Source organism: Lethenteron reissneri, chromosome 41 (genome assembly GCF_015708825.2).
Source record: "Lethenteron reissneri isolate LAM-NWPU_2019-01 chromosome 41, ASM1570882v1, whole genome shotgun sequence".
Classification (NCBI taxonomy): Eukaryota; Metazoa; Chordata; class Hyperoartia; order Petromyzontiformes; family Petromyzontidae; genus Lethenteron; species Lethenteron reissneri.
The window spans coordinates 4,594,818-4,621,599 of record NC_083819.1 but is presented as its reverse complement, the minus strand read 5'-3'; the positions used below and the strand labels follow the sequence as shown (position 1 = coordinate 4,621,599).

The 26,782-nt window shown below is 47.5% G+C and overlaps 1 protein-coding gene across 1 annotated transcript; it reads left to right on the top strand.

Annotated features, from left to right (window-relative positions):
- Positions 1-971: 971 nt before the first annotated feature.
- Positions 972-25,079, top strand: VPS54 (VPS54 subunit of GARP complex). Its single transcript, XM_061568330.1, is given in 27 exon segments — positions 972-991; positions 993-1,168; positions 1,975-2,216; positions 2,860-2,947; positions 3,290-3,324; positions 4,956-5,108; positions 5,831-5,959; positions 5,961-6,217; positions 7,406-7,532; positions 9,638-9,745; positions 10,555-10,610; positions 11,014-11,110; positions 12,179-12,376; positions 12,647-12,777; positions 13,542-13,671; positions 14,503-14,625; positions 14,627-14,688; positions 15,074-15,186; positions 15,395-15,458; positions 16,129-16,234; positions 17,020-17,037; positions 17,039-17,108; positions 18,542-18,663; positions 19,442-19,522; positions 20,324-20,431; positions 20,869-20,963; positions 22,562-25,079. Coding segments are annotated over 27 exon segments (3,015 nt in total). The 3' UTR covers positions 22,668-25,079.
- Positions 25,080-26,782: the final 1,703 nt, after the last annotated feature.

The following is a 26,782-nucleotide window of genomic DNA, read 5'->3' as shown; positions in this document are numbered from 1 at the left end:
AAACGCATGTTGTCTCCAGCTGCGGGACTACGATGTCAGCAGAGGACAGAATGGTAAAAACCTTGATTGTATGGTACTATGCTCCAACGTCCGTGCTCCCCGCCTTCACAAACTCGCAGTGTGGTGAAGTATGGTCAAATAACCCCTATTGCCCGCACGGTGCGGGGAGACTGTCTTTTAGCGGTGAATTGGGGGGGATTAAATGTCGTTAAGTTAACTGCGTGTTCTATGCATGCCGACATGCATAATTAAAACGTATTATACCGGTGCATGTCAAATCAATTACTATCAATGTTTGGAAAAAAAAAATGCTGAGTGCATTGATATTATATCATTATTTAATAAACACTATGAATGTACGTTATTGCAATGTATACATTACAGAATATACTTTTTACATTTATTACAATACAATGGACATGGGTATTCAGTATATTTATGAGACAGAAAAAAATTATACTTTTGATGTATACATGACGTAGCGTATTAAACCTACCAACTGTATGTAGAGCGTCCACCACTGGCTGAGGGTTGTAAATAGGAATTAATACTGCTTCACCCTCACATTGAACAGGGACAGCACTTTGACATTTGGCTTTTGTGTACGGACTTGAAACATTACTCCACAATATCAATACACAGTACATGTTTAAATAATAAGGCACAGCAGCAGCTGCTACTGGTTAATATTGCAACACGTGACCGGCATGCTCTGCGATGTTTTCGGGTTTGCACCTCGTGTTGTTTGGTGTGATGTCTGACGTTTCGTTGCACATGGCTGGAGGCTTCTTCAGGAAAACCGGCGTCTAAGAGCTCTACAGCACAACCGCGCGATAACCTACGCGGCAGAATTCTATTCGACTCCACGCGCCGCCCTGCCGTGTCGGCCAACGTTTCGTTTCTTGTTTCCAAACCGCTCTGCAGGCGCAGGCCGAGCAGCGGCGGTGGCGGGCGGGGGGCGAGATCGAGTCATGGCCAGCGGCAGGCAAGGCCCCCTCGTCGACAGCTACACCGGCGTCGGCGGCGTTGGCGCGCGGCAGGGCCGCCGAGGAGCTTGGCAAGGGCGGCGTCGTCACCGCAGCAGCAGCGGCCCGCGCCAAGGCACTCCACCCGAGCCGCTCGCTTCCGGATGTGTGCCCCAACGACTCTTCGGTGCCACGTGTGCAAGGTGGCTCACGGCGGTGTCTCGCGTCACGGAAGCGATCCGTTTGTAATCCCCACGCCAGCAATAGAGGCAGCACAAGTAACAGCATCGCGTGAATACACGAGTCGCTAGGTTCTGTGATATTAGGCGCACGTGTGAATGCTGAAGCAATTGAGGATGCTGTAGTTATGGGAAGGCTGGCGGAGCCCACTACTGGTTCCTGGTATGTCTATTCTGCTGCTGCTGTCTGCTGGCTGAGTTGCCCTTAAAAAATAGGTTTTATAGATCAATGGGCTATGCTCGAGTCATAAACTTGTAAAACTTATGACCTTCTGTACATGCCACTTCATATTATACCTGTCACTATGGACTTTGCATGCACGACATTGGAAAACTAAAATATATATTTGCAAACTCAATCGTGAACCTAAATTGTGAAATTTCATAGTTTAGCGAAAATTATGAAGTCGGTTAAGCATATGTTTGAGCAATGATTTATGTTCACCATATTTTATCCAAATGTTACCATCTCATGAGACTGTCACGTAGAGTGAGCATCGCAACCCTTCCTGTTAGAGAATTGTCCACACGCAGTTATCACAGAGCCAAATGTAGTGGAGAACCAAATTCAACCCGATGTTTCTCTGTGTGCAGTCTTCGACGGTGATCGGCTGTTTTACATTCAATTGAGGGCGACTGAAACCTAGATTTGAACGCAGATTCTCAGCTGTGCCAACTCTGCTCTCTCTGACCTCTGAGCCACCGGGGGCGACCACCTCCTTCCCCCCCTCCACCGCTCATTGCTTAATTCGTTCCGCCAACGCCGCCAGATGGGTTGCGGGAGGCCCGGGACGGGCCGAGCGTGGTGACGGACCAGCACAAGTGGACGGTGTACCACTCGAAGGTGAACCTACCGGCGGCGCTCAACGACCCGCGGAGGGCCAAGCGCGAGTCCGACTTCTTCACCAAGACGTGGGGCCTCGAGTTCACCGAGGTGCCTGTCCAGCCGTCGCCCCACCTGCCGGAGGTGACGCGCGAGGACTTTGAGAAGTACCTGAGCAGCACCAGCAAGGTGGGCAAAGCGATGCCCACGGGTCACCACTTATGCATTATGTAATTGGAAAATATACCCTGCCTTTGTGAATATTTAAATGTTTTTTTCAAATATTGTGTTCTTCATTTGTTCTCGATGTCACCCAGGTCTTTAATAATCAAGAGGCATTGCCTTCTCATGTCTCCAGGGGGTTTATTTTTAATCTCCCGCTTGTGTATAGGATACGAACAAACAAACCTCTTTAGTTCATCTGCACAGAACCACAAGGGACTTGAATTTACGGCACATTGTGATGGAGATGGAAGGGTTGAAAAATTGTTTGATGTTTTGCAGGAGATAACTTGTACAGTGTGAACATTTGCAGGGAAGACCGAACAGCGAGAATCTGAATTCTTGTCTATGACCGAACCACCAGAAATGCGCCCTATCTCATCATGTCTCGGAATCTTAATCGGGAGGGAGCCTGGGTAGTGCTTGACATGTGCAGGAATTCAGGATGTAACCTTTTCTATGCTGGCATTTTGTCTCCAAAAAGTATTATTTCTATTCACAGCCTTGTGCATGACAACGGATTAAATGAAGTTGTATTTAACAAGTGGCTTCTTGTGCCCTGAATGTCACGGGCCAGCGCGGTTAACCGTGTGTGTGTGTTCACTCGCAGTGTTACGCAGTCCACCAGAAGTGCCAGGCTACATGTCCGCAGAAGGACGAAGTGGATCGGGTCCTTGATGCTGTCAGTTGCACGCACGGTGAGTGGGCACATGAAGGCCGATTACACATTTATTTTGTGCTTTCGGTTGAATGTCCTTCCATTCGAGTTTTCGAGCAGTTCAGTGCAACCCTTTGTGTTGGAGAATAGCCCTCGCATCCAGTTTGTATTGTCTTGAGTTGATAATTTACTCAAGTTTTGAACCCCCCACTTTATTGCTGAAACTGAAACAAGATTTTTCGGAACATTTTCTTTGGTTGTGGCTGTATTGGTTTTTAAAATTACATACGTAAACTTGACAGTTTATAGAAACGAGTGTTGTTGACATTTTTCATAGAATCCCAAGTGAAGCATTAAGCCTTTCTTATTGTATCTTCAACAGGCAAACAGCAAAGTGATCTGGAACAAGTGCCTAAAGTAAGTTAAACAATAATTGCCATAAACTCAACAGCGCATTACACATTGATAGTATAGGTCAAGGGTGGCCAACCTGAAACAGACCAAGAGGCAAAAAGTACCGAGAAGTTCTGCATAGAGCCAAGTGTCTAGATATGTAGACAGTTTTCAGCACGGCATGGGAGACATTCCTTATTCTTTGCTACGACTGAGATGGTGCATTCGACGTTACGCCCCTTCGATCGAGCCACATGCGGTGTATTAAAGAGCCGCATCCGGCTCGGAAGACGCCAGTTGGCCACCGCTGGTATTATAGGTCATGCGACGCCACAACATCCATCAGATTTCATGGTTTAGATTATATTCTTAAATTACATGTATATTATTATGTAAAGGAGTAGACAGAAATGATCGAGAACACGCGAGTATAAGTACAACAGTTGAGACGAAGGCGCCTATAGAAAGCTCTCATCTAGCATGAAGTTGACAAAGGGCTGTACATGTGCATGAATAGACCGAAGATGCTTTAGAAGATAACACACACGTGAAACATATGCATGCTTCATGTATACAAGTTGTTATCCTTGAGTCTGTTAAAGTTACACAGACCTCAACAACACACAATACAAGATGATTCTTTAAACCTTATGACATTTGAAAATGAGTGAACTGAGTTTATAACTAACTGTTGAGTTTGGAAAGCCATTCCATGGCATTTAGGGTCGCGAGGTAGATTTAATTTGTACCTTCTGCAAAAGTGTGTGGTGGGCAATTATCAGTGATGGATTACACTTCACTCGCACAGAGACCCATATGCTCATAAATAGCCATGCTGCGCGACACAATGTTACTGCGAGTGATGGATTGCACTTAACCACGGACACATTTATGTGACTCCTTAATTCTCCGCTTATGAAGGAGGTGGTCGTACCACCCATGTGTCGCTCTAACCCGGTTATGTGAGGTCCAGGTGCCTGCGAGACAGAGAAGCCAGGTAGTTCTTCCCCTTTATCTTTAATTTGTGTCCCTGTTCGAGACATCGCAGGCAGACCACATAGCTCACCACCAGACGATGAGTGGCTCTCGCGGCCGACTCAGGCATCTTGACATGGCTCCGCGATCCAAGGCAATTTATACTTGCGTAGAGGAGTGGAGTGCTGACGTCAGATCACACTCGCCTCGGGGGGGAATGCCATCAAGGAAAAGTGACGTCATGCCACCCGGGGTATTTGAGGGGAGACCCGTGATGTAGACGGGGTCTTCGCCGTGAGCCAGAGGAGAGTGAGTGTTAAGGGAGTAGGGGGCTCCGGGATAGAGGGTTGAGAGCCAGGCGAAAGGGCTGCTTTACCCGGCTGGCCGAGTTGGCTGAACCCTCGGTCAGTGCTGTGGGAAGAGCCTGATAGCCTGGTGGGGTGTAGGGAACTCCCAGTACCCTTCCCCTGGGGAGATTAGTTAATAACTCTGTGTTAACCTCTTCCCCCGAGTTAGGCGCAAGCCCTTAAATAAACAATTTGGCGTCAGCCCCAACACGACTGGCTTCAGCGTCCTTCTTACTACACAACACTTGTACTGGTTTTATATGGGGGGGGGGGGGGTCAGCGTTCAAAGGTGCATCCTTAAACGACGCGGACATTGGTGTTCCCGTCCTTCAGATGTTTCTGAAGCCAGACTTTGCCCTGGAGGATCCGGCCACGTTCAACACGGTGCTGCCCTGGTCACAGTTTGGCGGCGCGCAGAAGCGCGTGGGCGCCAGGAACGCCCCAGCGGTGCCCGACGGATTCTCTTCGCGCCTCCTGCAGGAGAAGGTGCGCGCCGCCACGAATTAATCTCTCGCGCTACAACAGAGAGTTGCGGGTCGATCGCAGTATGCGAGGTGTCTGTGAAAGTATCGTCCGTCATTAAGGATTGGAATTTAAAACAGTTTTCGCCTTTGATCAAATCACCCAGAATCTGCCCGGTCTTGTCAGACCTTAGAAGATAAGCAAGTTTTAACTTTGATAGTGTCTGGATGGATAGCCGCCGTGGATAGACAAGCCATTATAGGCTGCCGCGGGGCATTCATTAACCATGTTAATCGATGTGTTTATATTGTTGTTAGTAACTTAATGTATTTATATCCATTGTTAATTGTTAAAATATTATAAAGTACGTTTTTTGGGTGTAAAAGGGTAACTTTCGATGCTATCGGAACGAAATAAGCCTTTAACATGCATTTCATATACTTCGCTTAATGGCCAAATAATTTAGCAACCGATTTTGTGGAACCAGTTTACCGTCGTTAAGAGGGGTTCTACTGTATTTTACTCTGCTGCAATGTCTGTGTTCTCTGCCTTCACCAAATCCGCACTAACGAGCATGGTGAAGTCCGGCACAATAACTCGCACGACTCGCTCGGCATGGAGAGGTCCTCACCCGGCAGCGGGTTATGGCCTCGCCAAAAGAAACCCAATTGTGAAACGTGGAATTAATTTGTCCGTAACTTCCGCTCTCCTCTCACACCTCCTCCCCCTGCCCTGCTCCAACGCAGCTGAGCCACTACCTGGACGTGGTGGAGGTGAACCTGGCGCGGCAGATCTCGCTTCGCTCCGACGCCTTCTTCCAGGCAATGGAGTCCCAGCGCGACGTGCAGGAGCACCTGCGGCGAGCGGCGCTCACAGGTGCGCTCGCTGCGCTCCCTTGTGGGCCGCGTGGACACGGTGCTGGCGAGCGGCTCGCTGCGGGTGCTGCGCCTCGCGACGGCGCGACGCAACGCCGCGTTGCTGCACGGCAAGCTGAAGCTGATGGCGGCCGTGCAGCAGACGCAGCCCACCGTGCAGCTGCTGCTGTCAACGGCCGAGTACAGCGGCGCCCTCGACCTCATCGCCACCACGCAGGAGGTGCTGCAGCAGGAGCTGCAGGGGGTGCACAGCTTCCGGTGAGACGGACCCGCGCTGTGCGCACGCAGACAGCGTCCCTTATACAGCGTCCCTTATACAGTAACTGCTGTATGAGGACACTGCATTACGGACGAGTTGGGTCCCAGAGGTCTGTTCGTTAAGTCATTTTGCTCGTAAGTCTAACTTTACTCCTGTCGATTCCAAACATGTTGTACGGCATGTACACTAAACACGGGGAATGGCTTTAAAGGTTGTATACAGTAATTTCCTATGGATGTAGATGCCACTGGTTCTTCATGTTCTGCAGGTGTAGATGCCACTACTGCCATCTATTGCGTGGCAGTTGAACTTATGACTCTTGGTCTGAACAGGCAACTGGACATACGGACAAGTTTGTTCATATATCTGAAAGTTCGTAAGTAGAATGTTCGTAAGTAGAAGAGTCCCTGTGGTGAAATGGGCTTCTACTCGAGTGGTAAACTTTTTAAACGTCTCAACTTCTGTAAATACTACTTTATATTATAAACTATGAACTATTTATTATTTCACCAGGTAAGGCACACTGAGCTATATCGCTCCTTTATCAGAAGAGACCTGGCCACAAACGATAGCCCAATACAGTGGCTTATCATGCGAAAATGTTATAGCAGCCATATAATCTTAAACGCATGTTTTTAAATGTAGAGGGAAAAATCGGAGGACCCAGAGAAAAATCCACACGCCCACGGGGAGAGAGAGAGACATGCACATTGAAAATATACAGCATGTGTCAGGATCGAACCCACAACCTCGTGTATACCCGGCGAGGGAGTTAACATTTCGTCACCGCCGTGCCCCTTGACCTGCCACTTTGGACTTTGCGTGCACCACATTGCGATGCTAAAATATTTATTTTTCATGAATCTGAATTGAGAAAGTTCATTATTTTGCAAAAGGAATCAACGGTCGGGTAAGGTATTTGTTTAATCAATGATGAATGTTCTCCAAATTTTATCCAAATATTGCCATGTCATGAGTGTGTCAAGTAGAGGTGAGCATTGCAACCCTTTCTGTTCAAGAATTGTCCACACACGCACAGCTATCACAGAGCCATTCCGGAATGAAGGCCTTCCTGCACCAATGCTATTCTCTCTGCAGTGTGCTACGCTCTCTTTGTGTACATGTTTTGCGCGCGATCGGCCATGCAGACCCGAGTGCCAAATGCGACCAATGACGTGCGTACGCAGGCACCTCGGCTCCCAGCTGTGCGAGCTGGAAAAGCTCATCGACAAGATGATGGTGGAGGAGATCTGCAGGTATGCCGAGGTGGACCTCAACAGGACCCTACAGGAAGGGGAGGCCGTGCTGGAGGAGGTGTGTGTGGTTTCCCTTTTCGCCCCGGTGATTGATCATCGCTCTCTTAATGTTTCTACATTAGAAGCTTTCGTGACTGCAAGGATTCAAACTCTTAGTTCTTTCGGTAAAGTCACGTAGGTAAAAAATGAAATTAAAATTAATAAAAATAAAACAATAAAATCACGACGTTTCGGAGGCAACACAAGTCTCCGTCCTCAGCAAATCTGGCTGTGACGGTCCCACCTGATGACGGAGACTTGTGTTGCCTCCGGTAACGTCGTGATTTTATTGTTATATTTTTATTAATTTTAATTTCATTTTTTACCTACGTGACTTTACCGGAAGAACTAAGAGTATGGATCTCTTAATGTTCCCATGGGGGGGGGGGGGGGGGTGTGCGTGGCGCGGAGGAGGGGAAGTATCTTGACGTGACGCACGGATAATTTACCTTTTAGAACTCTCGCTGCTGTTAGTACACAGCCGTGTGTGTCGGTGAAAATCCTAGAGAGCAGACTTATGTACGTATGTATGTTTAACTTCTTTCGCACCATCTTCTTGGTTCTTTCGGTAAAGTCACGTAGAAGGGAAGTAATAAAATAATAAAAATAAAACATAATAAAACAATTCTCACGACGTTTCGGCCACAACGCAAGCAGCCGTCCTGAGGACGGCTGCTTGCGTTGTGGCCGAAACGTCGTCCTGAGGACGGCTGCTTGCGTTGTGGCCGAAACGTCGTGAGAATTGTTTTATTATGTTTTATTTTTATTATTCTATTACTTCCCTTCTACGTGACTTTACCGAAAGAACCAAGAAGATGAATCCCTGCAGTCACGAAAGCTTTAAATCGAAATTCTTTCGCACCGTACGTAGGCAAGGGTCCTTGCTACTGATATAGTCCTAGCTACTTCAACAACCCGCACTGACCAGCTTGGTGAAGTATGGTCAATACACGTCCACGAACTAACACGATGTAGGGATTGAGCAGTGGAGGGCTGTAAATTATTACTCTATATTGAAATTATCTCGACTTCAGTAATTAATTAATTCTAGTGCACGCGTGTCTAATTGAACGTTGGCTGATTTTGATGGATTATAGGTGTGAAGTATTATTGTAAAATGTGTGCGTTCCTCTGTGGAGTAAACTGCCAGCTGTTCCAAGGCATGACAATGTTTTTGGAAATGATGATTGATTAGATTGATTATTGCAGTAAATATTAGTTACTTATACCGTGGTGAGCAGTGCAGCAAATGACGATGATGGCTGGTGAATAGATGTCGAATTTTATTATTTACATTTATGATGTCAGCAGTATTATACATGGATTAATGACGACGGCGATGATGATTGAACGATAATACGACGATGATTTTATTGTGGTGAGCAGAATGGAGAAATATGATGATGATGTTTGTATGTTGAACATCTTTTGCATGTATGTAGCCAACCGTGCTCATCGCAGGTGCGAGACATGTACTATGTCCTGCAAGGAGCATTCGTTGCATGACTAATTTAACATACATTTTTGATTTTCAGAGGCAATATGCATGAATCGAGTGGAAAACTCAAGTTTTTGGCAGTGGCCGTTAAAAGCAGAGGGATAGAGAACATTGGATATTTATATCTGTGCTTGTTCACTGGCATTGCAGTTCATATTTTCAAATGGAATATAGAAACTAAACATTCGTATACAAGCACTGTAGTTATGTTTTAAACTTGCATGGAATGCTATTTTAACAGGTTACTGTAATGGACAAAACTGTGAATATCCTAAACAAAAACACGCAAAACATTTTTTAAATAATTACGGTAAAAAACTATAAAATGTGCACGGAATTATTCCAAATTGCCAACTTTTGTACCATAACGCCAGCACATACACCGGCCTACCCCTTTTTCGAATCGTGCTACGGGACCTTTGAAGTCCACCGTAAAAGAAGTCGGCACTGCAATTTTGCGATTTAATACGCCTCCAGTATTGAACAAGGGCTGACTGCCCCAGGTCTTAACCGCAAAACCTCTGACACGAGCGGCGAACGCGCTGCCTGCTCGAGGCACGTGCGCTCGCTCGCTCTCTTTCTCTCGTGCGTGTCCCAGAATGCACGGCGTGTGGTCTTGTGTACAGGAGCGGCTGGTGTCCCTCGTGTTTGGGTTGCTGCGTCAGCGGAGGTTGGACTTCCTGGACATGTACAATGACCGCATCGTCATGGCCGTGAGGAACATCGTCAAGCAGGTTCGTGGCGTGGCGTCACATGCTATCGTTGCCACGTGGCGTGGCGTCACATGCTATCGTTGCCACGTGGCGTGGCGTCACGCTATCGTCGGCACGCTGTGATGCACCCCAGCTATTCAATGAACTGTCACGATTCAGGGGCTTTCCCAAGGCATTGTTGAGGCTACTGTCAGCAGTGTGGTAATGCTTTCATATGATTTGTGTTTTTTCCCTACTGTTTACAATCCATGTGGTGCTTGTATTTTGTCTAGTTTTTGACCGTAATTGTTTAAAAACTAATTTGCGTGTTTTTGTTGAGGATGTTCACAGTTTTGTCCATTACAGTAACATCGCGTAACAGATAATCAACTGAATATCGTGGGCATAATTATAAATAATCGATTCTTGCACAACATTCGATGCGTATATTGTAAGCGTCATAAGCCATTTTAGTCAATGAAACGATGCGGTATTACATCCTGATCGGCGCTGTGTTTATAACATTTACCAAACGCCTCTGCTTAGTTTGGAAAATGGATATATTTAATGCGCATATTAGGTGGAGTAACATAAGTATTGTTGTCGTCTACATTTCAAAGGAGAGGCAATATCTTGTTGAAATAAGCAGCGCTTGTAATAAGGATATATGGAAGTTAATTTTGCTCGAACATGCGGTTACATTCCACTACTTTTCCACATGGTGGCGACAGCTCTCTGTCTGGCTGCCGAACCAGCTGCTTCACATGAGCAGCGTGAAGGCATGATTAGTTTGAGAAAAAAGGTATGTACAAGGTCAAATTGAAAATAACGATCTTTCTTGTTCTGCACAGACTGTGATGGAAGCAATTTCTCAAGTTGATGAAATTGACACTGAAATCGTGACAAAGTAAGGACATTTCATCTGCGCCTTCTTGGTACTTACATTAGGAACTCAATGCATTTATTAAACGCAGTCGTGATTGATGTTTTAATATTCTTGGTTCTTTCGGTAAAGTCACGTAGAAGGGAAATAATAAAATAATAAAAATATAACAATTACATTCTCACGACGTTTCGATTGCAACACAAGCAATCATCAGGTGTGAAAACCACAGCAAGAAAATTTGAAAAAGTTGCAATCGAAACGTCGTGAGAATTTAATTGTTTTATTTTTATTATTTTATTATTTCCCTTCTACGTGACTTTACCGAAAGAACCAAGAATATGAATCCCTGCAGTCACGAAAGCTTCAAATTGATGTTTTAATGTTAATCCTGTCGCCTGTTCATCCCATTGTTGTTTGTCTTTAGGCTGGCAGATCAAATACGGTTGATGATCTTTCCTCTCTGGCTCGAACTCCTCCAGAAGGTCTTCTCGAACCTTCTCGTATTTCTACGTCGGGTGAAGGTATGTCTTGCGACATGATTATACTGGTAGGAACCTCCTGGTTACACCAGCCCACAGGGGATTATTGTGTCCGTCCGTCGTGCAGGGAGGGGCTGGCTGGGTGGGGAGGGGTTGGGTGAGGAGGGTGGGGCTGGGTGGGGCATGGGAGGTGTGGGGCTGGGTGGGGAGGGACTGGTCACCCTGTGGTGCCCTTATAAACTCAGCGTTTAAACTACTCACGCCGGCTTGTGCCCGCCCTCACAGTCGGGCATATTTGCGGAATACACCATGCTGCCATTGACCCTGGCCATTGACCGAGCAACCCAACGTTCCTACCAGCTCCCTCCGAAGGAATGTGTTAGGCGCTTTATGTAATCCCAACCTCTTGGGAGTAAGACCAGCTGTCCTTATGTAAGAAGTGTGTTTGTATCAGAAGTTACTCTGTGTCGCCCCCAATCGGTGTAATGTAAGAATGTGTTACTTATATGAGAACTGACTGGAAGAATGTACTCAAGCGATTAGAACCAATATTATTTATTTATTTCAAGGCAACCATGGTGGTGTGATGTTATCTTCCTTGCCTGGTTATATCCCGACCCTGAAGCCTCTATATTTGTATTTTGCGTGTCCCTTTCACCCGTATTCATGTGGATTTTTTTCTGTGGGTCCCATGGGTTTTCCCTCCACATTTAGAAACAGGCATTTAGATTATTTTGCTACGATCAATCTCACGTGATCATCCACTTTATTGAGCTATGCTTTGTGGCGAGGTTGCTTCTGAAAAATAAGATAATAGCTCATTGGGCTTTACCTGGTAAGATAAACATTGTTTAGTTTTATTTGTATATTTTTTAAAGTGATTTGCTTATTTTTCCTATACTTTACACTCCTATCGTGTTTTCGTATTGTGTGTTGTAACGTTCTGACCCGACCCGTACTGGACATCTACGAAAAAGACCTTTATAGCTCATCCAGATTCCTCCAGTATAAATAAACATTCCGATTCTGATTGATTACGCGAACGGTGCCGTCTCGATGGAAATGCAATGTTCGTTTTGGCGCGCGGGGCGCGTGCTGTCGTGCCCGCAGGCAACGCTGGGCGTGATGCGGGACGTGGTGCACATGGCGCTGGAGCGCGCTTACGAGAGGGCCCGCGAGCTGGAGGAGAGGACGCGGCCTCCTCCCCGCGGTCCATCGCAGCGCAGCCACAACGCCGCCGAACGCTCGGACCTCCCCGTGCTGGAATGCAGGCCGGGCGGCGAGCTCCCCAATGTTGGCCAGCAGGAGGTTCGGACATGTTAAAATAAAATAAAAATCCCTAAATATTGTCTCCCTACTCCCTCCTGGCCTTGGCTCCCCCCACCCCACTGCCGACTCCGCTCGGCCTAAAACGAGTGTCTAACGTTGCATGTCATCTGCAGCAGTGGGGGTGGTAAAGGCCGCGAGGTCTGCTGCCAGCTTCACTGCTTGCCCCTCTCGCATGCAAGGGAGGACCACAATAATAATAAGAGTGAGTGCTCTCAATGCCAAACGGGCTTTGTCTCGATCGTGCGTCAGGACGCTGCTGGCGGAGGTGACACGCCGTCGAGTGGCTCTGCGTCCGACACCGAGCAGACGACGGACTCCTCGGCCAGCTGTGACAAGGCCTTGGCTTCCTCGAAGGCTCACGAGGGCCTTCAGCTGCAGCTGTGAGTTTCGGACGCAGCTGCATGCTTCGCGACCGCCCGTAATGCGCTTGTGCCAATGTTGTGATTGTCCGGCTCTCTGCTTGCGAGTGTCTCTGGCTCCGTGCCGTATGTTTTCTACCATCTGTATGAGTTTTACGCTTTTTTTTTTTTTAAGACTTAACGTGTGCATTTTATTCAACCCATCACCTAACGCGTGCATCTAAATAGTATGAGAGCTCAGTGTGGGTGGTCGCTCAATATTCTCTGCTGCCCCAAAATTTGTAGCTCCATTTCCTTTTAACCTCTGCCTGTGTTCGAATGCCTCTGTTAAAAAAATTATACGACCACTGTTTCCCTTCGCTGCATATTGCCGGCTATTGCATGAATCGGAAAACAGTGGAAACTGACAAAGAAAACGCAACTCGAGCTAAAAGATTGTCCAGACAATCACGGAGAGACGCGCGCTTGGATGTAAAGACCAAGAAAAAGAGAGAGGAACGCGTTCCGTGTTATCACGGTGCACGCTCCACCTCGTACGAAAAGTGTTCCCGAGTGGAAGAACCGCGTTATAGCGAATAAACGCATTGCAGTGTGAACATCACGCTTTAAGCGAGGTCTTGGCTTCCCTTTATACCGCCAAGTCTGTTCTCCCTGGAGTTGGCCTCAACTGGCAGTGTTGACACACGGGCTGTACGACGTGTCAATTGAAGACGCGCGTGGCAATGTGTTTTTACGGTGTGCGTGTGTGCGTGCGTGGCGCTCGCCTCTCGTGCATTTGCGCCCAGTTTGGGGGAGGAGCTGCGACTCAGCGTGCTGGAGTTGGAGCGAGTGTCCAGCAGCGTCCAGGAGCTGCTGCACAGCACCTCGGACTGCTGCCACGACCGCTGCGTCAAGTTCATCATGGCCAGGGCACGCGTAAGTGGAGCTTCATTTTTGCAAGAATAAATGGCGAAAAAAACGCGTTCAGCCGGTTTTTTTCCTGCACATATAGAAACGTCTCGTAACAATGTATATTTACGATTTTCAGATTCTTTATTTAGACTGGAGGGAGGAATCCGATGAGCTATGAAGCTCTTTTTCACAGATGTCCAGAATGGGTGGGTCGGCAAGTTACTACAACAAACAATAAAAAAAACGATAGTTCAAAATAGAGACAATGATAAGCAAATAACAAAAAATAAATCCGTGTTTTATTTAAGTCCCAATTATCAAGCTTGGGCCAGGCAAGCAAAAACAACAGAACAGACCACACCAAGATAACACCACACAGCAGTAGTCCCTCAATAAAATGTCACATTAACATTGAACTATCGATACACGGGTAGTGATCAAAGTCACAAATCACATTTGGAAACGCGACTGCCGCATCCAGCCCGAACCGAGCATCGAAGGGAGCTGCCGCAGTGTAACGGTTAGCACAGCGGACTTGCAGAATCAGGGGCCGCTGGTTCAATTCAATCTCCTGGAGCAGCAGTTGAAGGAATGGGGTCTCGTTAAATTCCACCCCCCCCCCTGTCCGCCCAGCAGTAGAGATAGCTACACCATGGTTAGTCAATCGGCAGATCGCGTGCACCTCACCCCTCCACGACACCATTTCACGCGACGTCATTTTATTGTCCTGCGTTTAAACCGTGCACCGTCGCTAATAAAATCCTTTTGACGGAAAATAGCGCGTTGGAAAATCCACGCCTTGCGCTTCCATTGTTCTTCCTCAATTTTAATGCGGTGGTTTGTGGTGGTTGTCAGCAGGACGGATCGCTCGAGAGGCTGAGCCCCGCGGAGTTCGTGGCCCTCTCGCAGGCCGTGGAGGGGTTCGTGGCCGTATCGGAGGAGATCTCGGGCCGCAAGAGCACCTCACTGCGGGGGGCGCTTGCAGAGCCAGGCGAGCCGCTTCGTGCAGCGCTTCCACGAGGAGCGGAGAACAAAATTGAGGTGCGCGCACACCGATGAGCGTGGCTGGTTCACCGTCGCCACCACTACCACCACCACGACGACGACCATTGCCTTGACCAGCACCACCAGGAACGATATCACCGGTACCAGCAACTCGAGTACCAGCGACATTGCCATCATCGCCTTGATCATCACGTGCCGCTACCAGCACCGTCATATCCTACAGCATCTATCTACTCTCCAAACAATTTTTTTGGAGCCTCAAAGATGTCAAATGTCTCACCCACCAACCACGCCTCGGGCATGAACTATCATGCCCATCAACAACAAAAAAGTTTTGTTTGTAAAATAAATATTTCTAGGTGGTGCGTCGATGTCCATCTGTGAGTGATTTTAATCCGCCTGCCATTGTCGCGCGGAGCAGCTTGCTGCTCGATAACGAGCGATGGAAGCAGGCGGAAGTCCCCGCGGAGTTTCAGCAGCTCGTCGACTCGATGGCCGGAGGAGTGATCGCGTTGTCGGAGAGAAAGCCCGCAGGTACCCAAGGCCGGTCTTTGACACGGCCCAAAACCTATACGGCCTTCACTGGTCACCTGGGTATTCCAGACTAAGAAAATACATATTCATTTTAAGGCAGACGTGTTATTGACGGCTGGTGATTTTGTTGTTGTTGTGTTTGTGTACCACTGCCAACGCAGCATCAGCGTATAATTTACATGGAACAATTTTTTTTCGCGCGTGACAGCATCACAAAACAAGAAGCTGGCTGACTACCTCTTTGTGGACGGGCAGAAGTACACGGTGGTTAGGTGAGTGTTCCCCACACACTCTGATCTGCGTGGCCGGATTCTGTAGTTTAACAAATAATAATAGTAGTCCACTCTCGACGCTTGCATGCCCTTCTGCTGCTGCGGGTGTTATACTATCGAGCGTTTTTATTATTGCCATGTCGTCAGTAACCACTATCGTATTAATAATTAACGAATTATTTTGTACATTTGCTATTCATGCCGTTCTTATAGCGCAAGGCCATCACTAAGGCAATACGTTTGGCACAGACGTAGTCTGCGGTTGTTTAACAGTAGGGGTGATGCTGCAGTGTGTAATCACAATTGACTACTGTGCAGGTTATTTTTCAAATGTGGAACATTTGGATCCTGATGCCAGCAATAAAAGGCCGGCTCATGTCAGATGAATTCAGGAGAACTTTGACGTTCTATGCGAAACAGACAGTGCGTATATTTCACAGTTAATGCACTCCAGTAATAACCAGGGTCGCCTGCCGGACTCAAACTGCGAACATCCCAAACGAGCTGCGAACGTGCTAACGCTGGCCCATGTCACTACACCATAAGTCTTTATGCAATCCGTCACTAAGGCCCAATGCCCCTGGATTGTGGTGTTTGCGCAGGGTATTGTCTTTGTGTGCGCATGCACGCATAACGCGTTCGCGCGTGTGTTGCGATTGTGTGGATGCAGCACCGTGCTGCTGTTGATCCGCATGGTGCTGGAGTACTGCCAGTGTGTGGAGGATATCCCGTCCGTCACCACGGACATGCTGCCCAGGCTCACAGACCTCCTGAAGGTGTGTGAGGCAGTCGCGTCGGGCACTGTTGACGATGCTCTGTTGTAATTTTTGCTCTTTTTTTCGTCACCCGCTGCCGCGCAGCATCTGGGAATTTCATCGCATTAGTTTAGTCACTCGTTTATTTCATTGAATCGGGTGTGAGAGCCCAGGACAATGCAAATTCATCTAATATTTGACGTTAGTTTCTAGCCATAGTAATCATCATCATCGCCATTGGCAAACACTCCTGATGGGTTCATATTGTTTGTTTTTTTCGGTAAAGTCACGTAGATAAATAATTAATAAAATAAAATAATGAAAACAACTAAATTAAATCACGACGTTTCGGAGGCAACACAAGCCTCCCTCATCAGGTGTAAAAAGGCACAGCAAAATAACTGTTATTATAATAACACAGTTATTTAATTGTTTTGCCTATGCGACTTTACCAAAAAAAATCAATGAGTATGAATACTTGCAGTCACGAAAGCTTCAAATCTAGAACTACTGATGGGTGTCGTCAAATAAACTCTGTTGCAAAAGACAACCGGAAGCCATCTCTGGTATCCTCGCCTTGTTACGGCCTAAATACTCTGATACGCAGTGGGAGTTGTGAGATGTAAAAGGGATGGATGCTGTGGGAATGGGATGGAGGGGTGCTTGAGTCGGGGGATCTGCCTTAGGGCAACTCGGGACAGATAACTCAAAAAGGAACATCGTGGTGTAGGCATGACGTCTCTGTGTGTTCTGAAAGCCCTGATGACCAATGTCTATTTGCTTATTCCCATTGTCGGCATATGAAGCACTTCAACTCTCGCAGCTTGTCAGCTCGTGCTGGGCGCTGGGGCCTTGCAGGTGGTCGGCTTGAAGACCATCACCACCAAAAACCTCGGTGAGATTTCCCAGTTCGCGGCTCTGAGTTGTACTCTGTACGGCACTGAATGTGAGTAAATGCTGAAAGTAATACTGGACGATTACCGTGATTCATATCACGCAATTGCTATGAAATCCTCAGGATGGATTCATGTTCGTAAAAGGGTTGTTGGATACTTATTATTGTGCAATTTTGTAGTATATTGTATGTGGGACTGCTAAAGTGTGTGCCCACCTGTTCACGGATCCATGGAGTCGTGAATGGAATGACATTCATTTGAACGGAGATCCAGAATTTCATAGAATCTCACATTTTCATTGCATTTTCTGGACCACCATGCATATATGAATGGGAATGTAGCAGCGATTCCAAAGATGGCCCTTAGATGGCAGGCTAACCTTGCTGGAATCACATTCGAGCAAATGTAGGCTAACATGGGCACCGCAGTAATAGCGATTCCTGTAAGATTGCCCATGGATGAAAGTTCAAGTACGATTCCTATCCCCCCCCTCTTCTCCCTTTTCTTCCTTCCCCTCTCCCCCTATCCTTGGTCTTCCCTTAGTATCGATAATTGAGGTTTTTCGGGTTATATCGCGTAAATATAAATGTTGATTTAAAGCGTTCGTGACTGCAGGGATTCGTATTCAATAAAATAATAAAATTATAAGTTTCCCTTCTACGTAATATAAATGTGTCGTTAAACCCCCCGCCACCCGACACAGCCAAATTAGTAAGGGTTTACACCATTGGAACCTCATTTGCCAGAAGAAAAAATATGATAATTGTTTTTTTACCCTTTTTTTCTGGCAACAAAACTGATACCTTTTTTTGCATAGACCACAATACCTGCAGTCATAATGCAAACAAAAAACATAACTCTGATAATGTATGCACGGTCCTTGAAGTTGATTGGTCCACACCCGAGACAGCTTTCAGGTCTCTGCAAACATGACTCCTTGTAAAAAAAAGGTGTCAGTTTTGTTGCCAGATAAAAGGGTAAAAAACAATTATCTTAGTAAGGGTTGTCACATAAACAAAATGTGCCAATTCATCACTGATTCGGCACACCACTTATGTGTTGGAGAATAAGCCCAGAACACAAAACATTTGCTTGCGAAAGCCTACGTGTTAAACATTCCCTTGGCATGTTGGTTATTTCTCCCTCCCCCTCTTCCCCCCCATATAGATTTCCACCCCCCCCCTCCTCTACATGGGGTCCCGACTTGGTTGATGCAGTAGACCCAGTGCCCTCTCCCCCACCTATAGTCCCCGTCGTGCCAAATTAGAATTTTCGCGGATTTTCCGTTCTCCCCTCCTTATGGTCACCGGCGCGTTGTGCCGCGCGAGAGTTTTGTTGCAGTAAAAAAAAATTACGATTCGTCTCGGGATCGCCCATCACTAGCTGCTGTGCTGCTCAACGCCTGCTGCGTCTTCTCTTGCCGTGTGTCCAGCGCTGGCATCGCGCTGCCTGCAGCTCATCCTGCAGTACATCCCGCTCATCCGCGCACACTTCGAGGCCCGCCTCCAGCCCAAGCAGTACAACATGCTGCGACACTTTGACCACATGACCAAGGTAAGTGAGGGGGCGGGGGGGCGGTGGGGGGTGGAGGGGCAATGTTTTGAGCAATGAGACCTGAGTCACGACATGCACATCTTCTAGATTTGAAGCTTTCGTGACTGCAAGGATTCATACTCTTAGGTTTTTTTCGGTAAAGTCACATACAGTAAATCTAGCTGTGACGGTCCCACCTGATGACGGAGACTTGTGTTGCCTCCGAAACGTCGTGATTTATAATTTTATTTCTATTATTATTCCTATTATATTTTTATTATTTATTTTTACCTACGTGACTTTACCAAAAAAACCTAAGAGTATGCACATCTTCCTTCAATAGGTTGCGTGCGTCGCCGGAAATTTGACAGCACGCGCAAACATTGCGGTCATTGCGTTGTCGCCTTTCGCGTGACGACACTACGTCCAGCGAGATGTCCGCTGTCCATAAATTACCGTTTGACAACTTGGCAGTTGATGTATGTTGAACTTCTTTCGCTCCGTACGTAACCAACCGTGCCAATCGGGAGGTGCTTCATATAGGGTTACTTTGTTCTTCAGAACCTGAATGATACTACTTCGTTGCCTCCTTGCTCAGATTAATTTGAACTTTTTTTTGGTCTCATTTACAAACCTTCAAACTCTTGTTGCGACAGCCCAGGAGACCAAGGTACTATCGATTTGTTATTTGGGTTCTTGCAGTCCTTGAGGACGACTTGTGTGCTTGATGCAAGCACAATGCCACACACACCACTGACTACGCACTCTTTATTCCCATGTCCCATTGTTTTTGCCTCAGGATTACAGCGACCACATAGGGGAGATTTCCGCCAAATTGGTCGCGATAATGGACAGCATGTGCGAGAAGCTGCTATTCAGAGTGAGTTTTGTTTTAATTCACAGCCACGCATCCGTCGATCTCAGGTTATCAATTTTCTTTTCTTCTTTGTCCAAAGAGTCGTTTTTCAACTGCACCTCGAATAAGCCAATGTGTTAACAGCGCCACGTGGATGCCAATACATTGCAGGTTCTATTGAGCAGCAGATGAAAGTGCGCTGAATTCCAGCGTGGTCCGTTTAAAAAAAAAATGAAAATCCATGTCCAAGTAGATATTATCAACTCGGTTGCCTTCACAGACTGACCTTCAGTCCTTCCCATGCTGCGGAGTACATCGAATGACAGTGTTGCCACATTTTCCAGTCTTCAATCAGCTGAGCCACCTTGTCCAATGTTATTAAAAATTACCTTTCAATAGTTAATGATCGTCTCTTCAGTTTGTTGGCCGTTCCACTTTTAAAAAATGTGTTTTTCTTTTCTTTATGATGAACCTGGGCACTGTTATTGTTCGACCAAACATGTGAAAGGATCCATTGCAGAGTGCTGACGTAGCCACCAGTTTAGCCACGCAACTCGCGCTCGTACAATGAATGGTTTCCGCTCTGCCCAGAGTAGCGGATTAAACGTTAAGCACCCTCGGCTCGAAACACAATAATTCACCTGGCGAAGGAGTACCGCATAAGTGAATTATTTATTTGCTATCTCGGCGCCCGCGTGGCTTTTTTGACGAGCTTTGGGAATCGCACGCCGCTTCACTCTTCGCCGATTTCGCCCCGTCGTTTTTTTCCCTGCTTGCGTGCGTGCGTGCGTGCGTGCTTGCGTGCGTGCTTGCGTGCGCGCGCAGTACGAGGTAAAGGCGCCCGTGCCGTCGGCGTGCTTCCGCAACGTGAGCAAGCAGATGGCCAAGATGCACGAGGCCGTGTGTGAGCTGCTGCCAAACGAGCAGGTGCAGGTGAGTCGTCGGCACCGCCGTTGCTGTCGGTGTCTCCGCGCGGGTCGCCAAAAAAGTGTCCGCAGGTGGTGCGTGTTAAGATTTTCCCAGTGGAACTTTCCTTGCATCCTTCGACGTGGCACCGGTGGCACTAATTTGAATATAATTTGGGAGGAAAAAGGTCCCATCGTTCATTTGAAACATGTATGTATATTGAACCTCTTTTGCACCGTACGTAGGCAACTTCGGTGGTGCGGGGTGAGGGCAACAAACTAAACACAAAAAGCAGCTCAAAAGAAATGAGTTTCCAATCTCGATTTAGAAACATCAGCACCGCGCGTGTTGTGTATTGTCTCTGAGCTGATTATTTATCGCACGCATGGCTGTCCGGCTCCCGTACAGTTTGAACGCCCCTTCTGTTTTCTCTCGGCCCCTGTCCTGTTCCCGGCCGCAACCAGTTGCTCTTCCTGCGGATCAACGCCTGCTTCAAACAGCACCTCAAGGGGCAGCTGTCCCGTCTCGGCGTCGTGAGCGACGGGGGACCGCAGCACGGGTGGGTTCTCGCGCGTGCGCACCCCCCACCACAGAATCGAAATCGACAGTCGATGAGTCGACGATTGTATGGCGAAGCTCCGTTGGCAGCCACTGCACAAAGCACAAATGACAAACGCTCGTCAACAACGCCGCCCTTAAACGGAAAGGCAACATTGCAGGCAATGTCCCCATCTTCATAGCACTTATATAACCATGTGTGCTAGATAATCTAATTTGCTGTCGAGAAGGGACATTGCCTGCACCGTCACCGATCACATATTTTTGCCTTTGAAGGCGTTGTTGTTGATAAATGTACAGAGAGTACCTGGTCAGTATCACATTGGGTGCCCTGCTGAGAAACATTGGCATACACTGGCTGCTCAGCTTGACTTCAATCCTCCGTTCAGGAATGCTGGCATCGATTGAGCTCTTGTCAACATTGGCAACACTGCAACACTCACTGTTATGGGCATGTTTATTTTGTAGAGAGGCAGGAATTCATGGGCAGAGGGACAAAAAGGAAAGTCTTGACCTTGGATTTGAACAGGGTTAGGGAGTCGACAGCACGGATGGCCGGGGGAAGCGAGTTCCAGACTGTGGGGGCAGCAGAGGAGAATGAGCGACCACCGACTGAGCAAAGGACGACTGGATGGAGGCTTTGACAGAAAGCTTTGATTGCTCAATCCGAGAGTGGTTGGAGAGGGTTGAGTGAGACACGAGGGGGAGGGGTAGGATGGGGAAGGGTCCAAGTATTAAGCGGGTCTGTTTCCCCTTGTGCTCAATCCACCCTGTGATGCCTGTGCAGGTATATGTAGCATTTCAGAATGTCTTGTTATGAGAGGGTAACTTACTTGATGGTTAACATCTCGCCTTTGTCGTGAGGTGTAAACTACCTCGCCTGGTATACAGGAGGTCGTGGGCTTCGATACAGACCCTTATGCCCGTATATTTGGAGTTTGCGTTTTCTCACCATGGTCGTGTGGATTTTTCTCCTGGTCCTCCAGTTTGTCGCTCCCAAATTTAGACACATGCGTTTAGAGTATTTGGCTGCTATAAATGTCCACGTGTTAAGCCACTTTGTTGAGCTGTCATTTGTGGCCAGGTCGCCTCTGAACAAGTGCTATATGGCTCAGTGGGCCTTGCCCGGTAAAATTAAAAGTTTAAAAGTTTTATATGCATCTCTGTGAACAGCATTCTTTCCGATAGAATTACAGCAAGAGTAGAGAAAGAGAAACACGTGGAGTAGATATATGCGTACGTTCGAGACACGACATTGACTGTTTAGAAAAGTAAGTGGGCTTGGGCTGGACGAGTCGCTGGAGAGGGATGATGGCCGAGACTAACAACGGAATGGCAGACAAAGGAGGGAAACGCGGCCCAGAGTAAGACCACCGTCGGGATTGAGCGATGAAAGTGGGCACCAGATATTGTCACATCACAGAACCGTGAGAGACGCTGACGGTTCGGGGTGGGGGGAGGCCTTCGTCATGCAGTGGATACGAATGTTGAATTTCTTTTGTGCCGTACGTAAGCCAACCGTGCTAAGCGGAGGTGCGATGATGATTATGATGATGACGACGATGCGTACGAGCTATAATGCATTGTGCGTCGTGCCAGGCTGGTGACATCCGACCTGGCGTTCTACGTGGGGAATCTGCGTGGGCTGAATGGCTTGGAGCAGCTGGACCTCAATCTGACTGAGATCTGGGAGCAGAAGAGGTGATATCTACCACCGCTCCCCCCCCCCTCCCCCAAGAGGAGAATGCTTCCTGTCCCCCACCGCAGCCTCCCGCTCCCGCCACCCTGCTCCTCCCGCCCCAACCACGTGCGGAGCCGGCGTTTTGCCAAAATATCCACCGTCGGTGGCCGCGCGTTACCGTGACCGCTCAACCATCGGCGACAACTCGGCAATGGGCAACCGAGAACTCCCCCCCACCCCACCCCCAATGGCTGATGTGGAAGTGGGGTGCCGCGGAGCGAACAATGGTGACCGCAGGAAGACTTCAACTCGACGACGATTGTGACTCCTGTTGTGGCTGAAGGTGAATTGCGAAGGCGTTGAGGAAAGCCGTGGCCTGGGGGGGGGGGGCGTACTTTGCCTCGTTGACACAAACTGTGTAAGAGCTGCGCTCAATGCTGTAGGGGGGATACTGTTGTCTTATTTCTCTTGATTTGTTGTTTTGATAAATATGTATGTAAAAATGTGCAATTTGAACCCCCCCCCCCCTCCCCATGAGAGACTGGGAATAAAAAAATTAGGGAGTAAACGGAACGGGGGTACAAAGTTTGGTGCGATTAACGGTCGGCCGACCTGTGCCGCGCTCCACAGGGTGAGGGTGCCATCTCTCTGCAGGGCACGACGCGATCGCGCTGTTGCTTCCAAGCGGCGAGTCTTGTTTTAGATACTCGTGGCTTGCAATCGCCAGATTTGCAAACCTGCCCCGATGATTTGGGTCCCCCCAATACGGTAGCCACGTACCAACTCGCCACCACGGCATTTCGATGAATTACAGTTTGCACGATCTCATTTTGTACACGTAACATATACCAGCCCCTACGGTTCGTTGTGGGTTTCTTGACCGTGCTTCACCGTGCCGGTCAGTACGAGTTTGGCCTTAGGCGGGGGAGCAGACACGCGGGCGTAGAAGTGCTATGAAGTACAATGAACGTCGCTGCACTGCCCTCTGCTCACCATCGCATAGCCCTCGAGCTGCCTACGTTAACCTGGCACGCACGGTGGTCACCCATACAAGCGGTATCCAGGCTCAAGTCTGCTTAACATCTTTAGTTGTGGCAAGATCGAGCGCGTTCCGGGTGATTTGGTCATTGGCCCGTCTTGTTCTTATTCGTTCGGTCACATTCTGCTCGCGAAAATTTACAAAGTAGCACGTCATTTGCACCGGCTTTAAACGATCGATTCCGAAGGCGCAGAATCCGATGGGTTCGTCGCGAGGGAGCGTAAGAATAGCCTTTCAAATCGACGTACTGATAACTAGTTTCACGCCTACCACGTTGGCTCGGCGTGGATGAGGTGCGTCTTCAACAAAATGCTCACTTGGATCTCCATTTCAGGGGGGGGGGGGGGCCCAGGAATTATCGCTAGCTTTGAGAGTAACGCGGGAAGGGGGGGCGAGCGTTTTGTACGGAGGGGGGGGGGGCATGACAGCTCGCAACTCTCGGCTGCCGTTGTTTACATAGCATGGTGGTGCACGCGGCGCAGTGTGGTCGTGGCATTGGGGGAGGTGGGGGGGGGGCTATTTTCCCGGTGTTTCACTGAAAGGGTATTTGGCTGTTATGATTTCCGACGTGTTAATCCACTGCTCGTATTTGTGGCCGGGCCGCTTCCTGAAAAAAAGAGCCGTTTCACTCTGAGGGCCTTTCTTGGTAGAATAACACAAGTTGTTTAATAGTTTAGTTTAGTTTTAACTTGGCCCTGGCATGGCCGTGTGTAATACTGCGGGGTTTTGCAGTCGTGGGAAACGCGACATCCCGCACGTCACACCCCCCCCACCCTCCTGCTGGTTTCTCAGGCTACCGTTTGTCTTTAAGAATGTGTGCCGAGGGGATGACTGCGATTAGACCAGGGTCTATTATGTGTACATAAATATGTAGGTATACAATATATCTGAGGTAAATACGTGAATAAATAAACCGAGTCGAGGCACTGTCTAGTACTACCTGCATTAACGCGTGTCTTGGTTCCTGCTCCTCTGCAGGTTGTAAATTATAATGGTAAATTAACTGCAGTGACAATGCAAATTTACTTACAAATTACATGTAAATTACGCAAGAGGCTGTGGTATAAACGATGTAGGCATTACAAGGCATGACTTTGACAAACTTTTTTTTAATCATACTTTCCATGGCGACACACCTATGTATAGTTTTGCATAACGAGTTACGTACTTCTGTCCAAGTTTAGCGTCGGTAAATATGTTGTCCAAGAGCTGGACACAGACGGCGGCAGGCCTGTACGGGGTTGCATTTCAAATTTGTTTAATTTGATAGGCCTTGGGATTTTCGTGTTCTCACCTGGAAGATGTAAAGGTATCATTGTTTTTTCTCTAACGTAAATGGCTGTGTGGTGTATGCACTTTAGTGGAGGGGTGGTGTCACTTCGGACAGTCACCTTGACCAATAAAGAGTCGGCGGTCGAATTATCCACGTGCGTGTGGATCACGGTGGCAATGCGCAGGCTGGAAAGCTGCCTGTAGGTGGCGGTAGTACACGCGGACGGTTGCCTGCCTGCCTGCACGATCTGTGGCATTTGCGTGTTCTATTTCTCGATTTAAAGCTTTCGTGACTGCAGGGATTCATCTTATTGGTTCTTTCGGTAAAGTCACGTAGAAGGGAAGTAATAAAATAATAAAAATAAAACATAATAAAATCATTCTCACGACGTTTCGGCCACAACGCAAGCAGCCGTCCTCAGGTGAAGAACAGGTCTGTCGGAAAGACAGCGTCTGAATGTTTTTCCGACAGACCTGTTCTTCACCTGAGGACGGCTGCTTGCGTTGTGGCCGAAACATCGTGAGAATGATTTTATTATGTTTTATTTTTATTATTTTATTACTTCCCTTTTACGTGACTTTACCGAAAGAACCAAGAAGATGTTCTATTTCTGTTGCCTGCGTGCGGATTTGCTCCGAGATACTCTGGTTTCCTCTCGCATGCACATCGAGAAATGTTCCATTGCAGGACTCCCTTGATGGGGGAACAAAAAACCAGACATTTATTTTTGTGACAAAATAAATGTCAAACAAATAAAATTTCTGAAACCCCCCCCCCCCCCCCCCATGATGAAATATTTGTACAACATTGTCGTGGGTGCCAACACGTGACTTGCGACGTGACATCTGGTTTCTCACGCTTTGGTTTCTGTTGTGGTGGCGGTGTTGAAGCGGTACGACCGAGGAAGTTGAGACTGCTCGCAAAGCGGAATATACGCTTATCAGATCTACCAAACATTTTCTATCACAAAGGCAAGGTGCTTTGAGTGGTTGCTTTTATCAGCATTGAGGCTTTCAGCATTGTGTGCATGTCTCCTGGTTTACAACCTTGCAGAGCCGGTGGTGTAAAATCCACATTCCTACAGCGAGGGTGAGCGAGTCTCTCCTATTGGACAACCACCTTTGACTTCCACCGCACAGTGGTACTAGTTTTATGGACCCTGTTGAGATGATGGGCTGAGAGTGTCACGAAGCAATGATGCATTGTGGGAAGATCATCATTGTAAACACATCAATTTTGAGTAATTTAATTGATCGTTTAGCGCCGTGGGCAAAATGCATTTTTATCAGCTCTATTGGCACCCTGCAAATAAGTTAACGTTTGAAATATTTTAAATACGTCTGCTATCAATTTGTCAGTGGATAATTGTACTTGAGTCATATGTTTGATTTTAGTTTTATTTCTATGAAATTAAACAATTTATAGCATTCTTAATTTTCCAGGGTGACCACAATGACTTTTACCTGGCCAGATTTGTCCTTTTAAACTACACACCTCATGCTTGGAGAATCATTTACCGAATCATGAAGGTATTAAAGAGCATTCTTTGGTCATCCTTTGCGCAGCGTTGATAGCCTCATTCTATCTCATTTTAATATTATTTTTAAGCTGTCTGCAACATTCACGAAAGAAAATACCTTGGTCGATTTGGCAAGTCTGAGTTGCCATGCTTGGTGTTTCCATGCTTGAACCTTCCATGGTGTCTTTTGCTTGATCTCAACAAAACCAAACACTGTTATACATATGTCAGTTTACTGCTGAGCGATGTAAAATGCTTTGAAGAAAGCTAGGCAAAAAAACTATTGTTTCGTTTCGATTTAAAGTGAC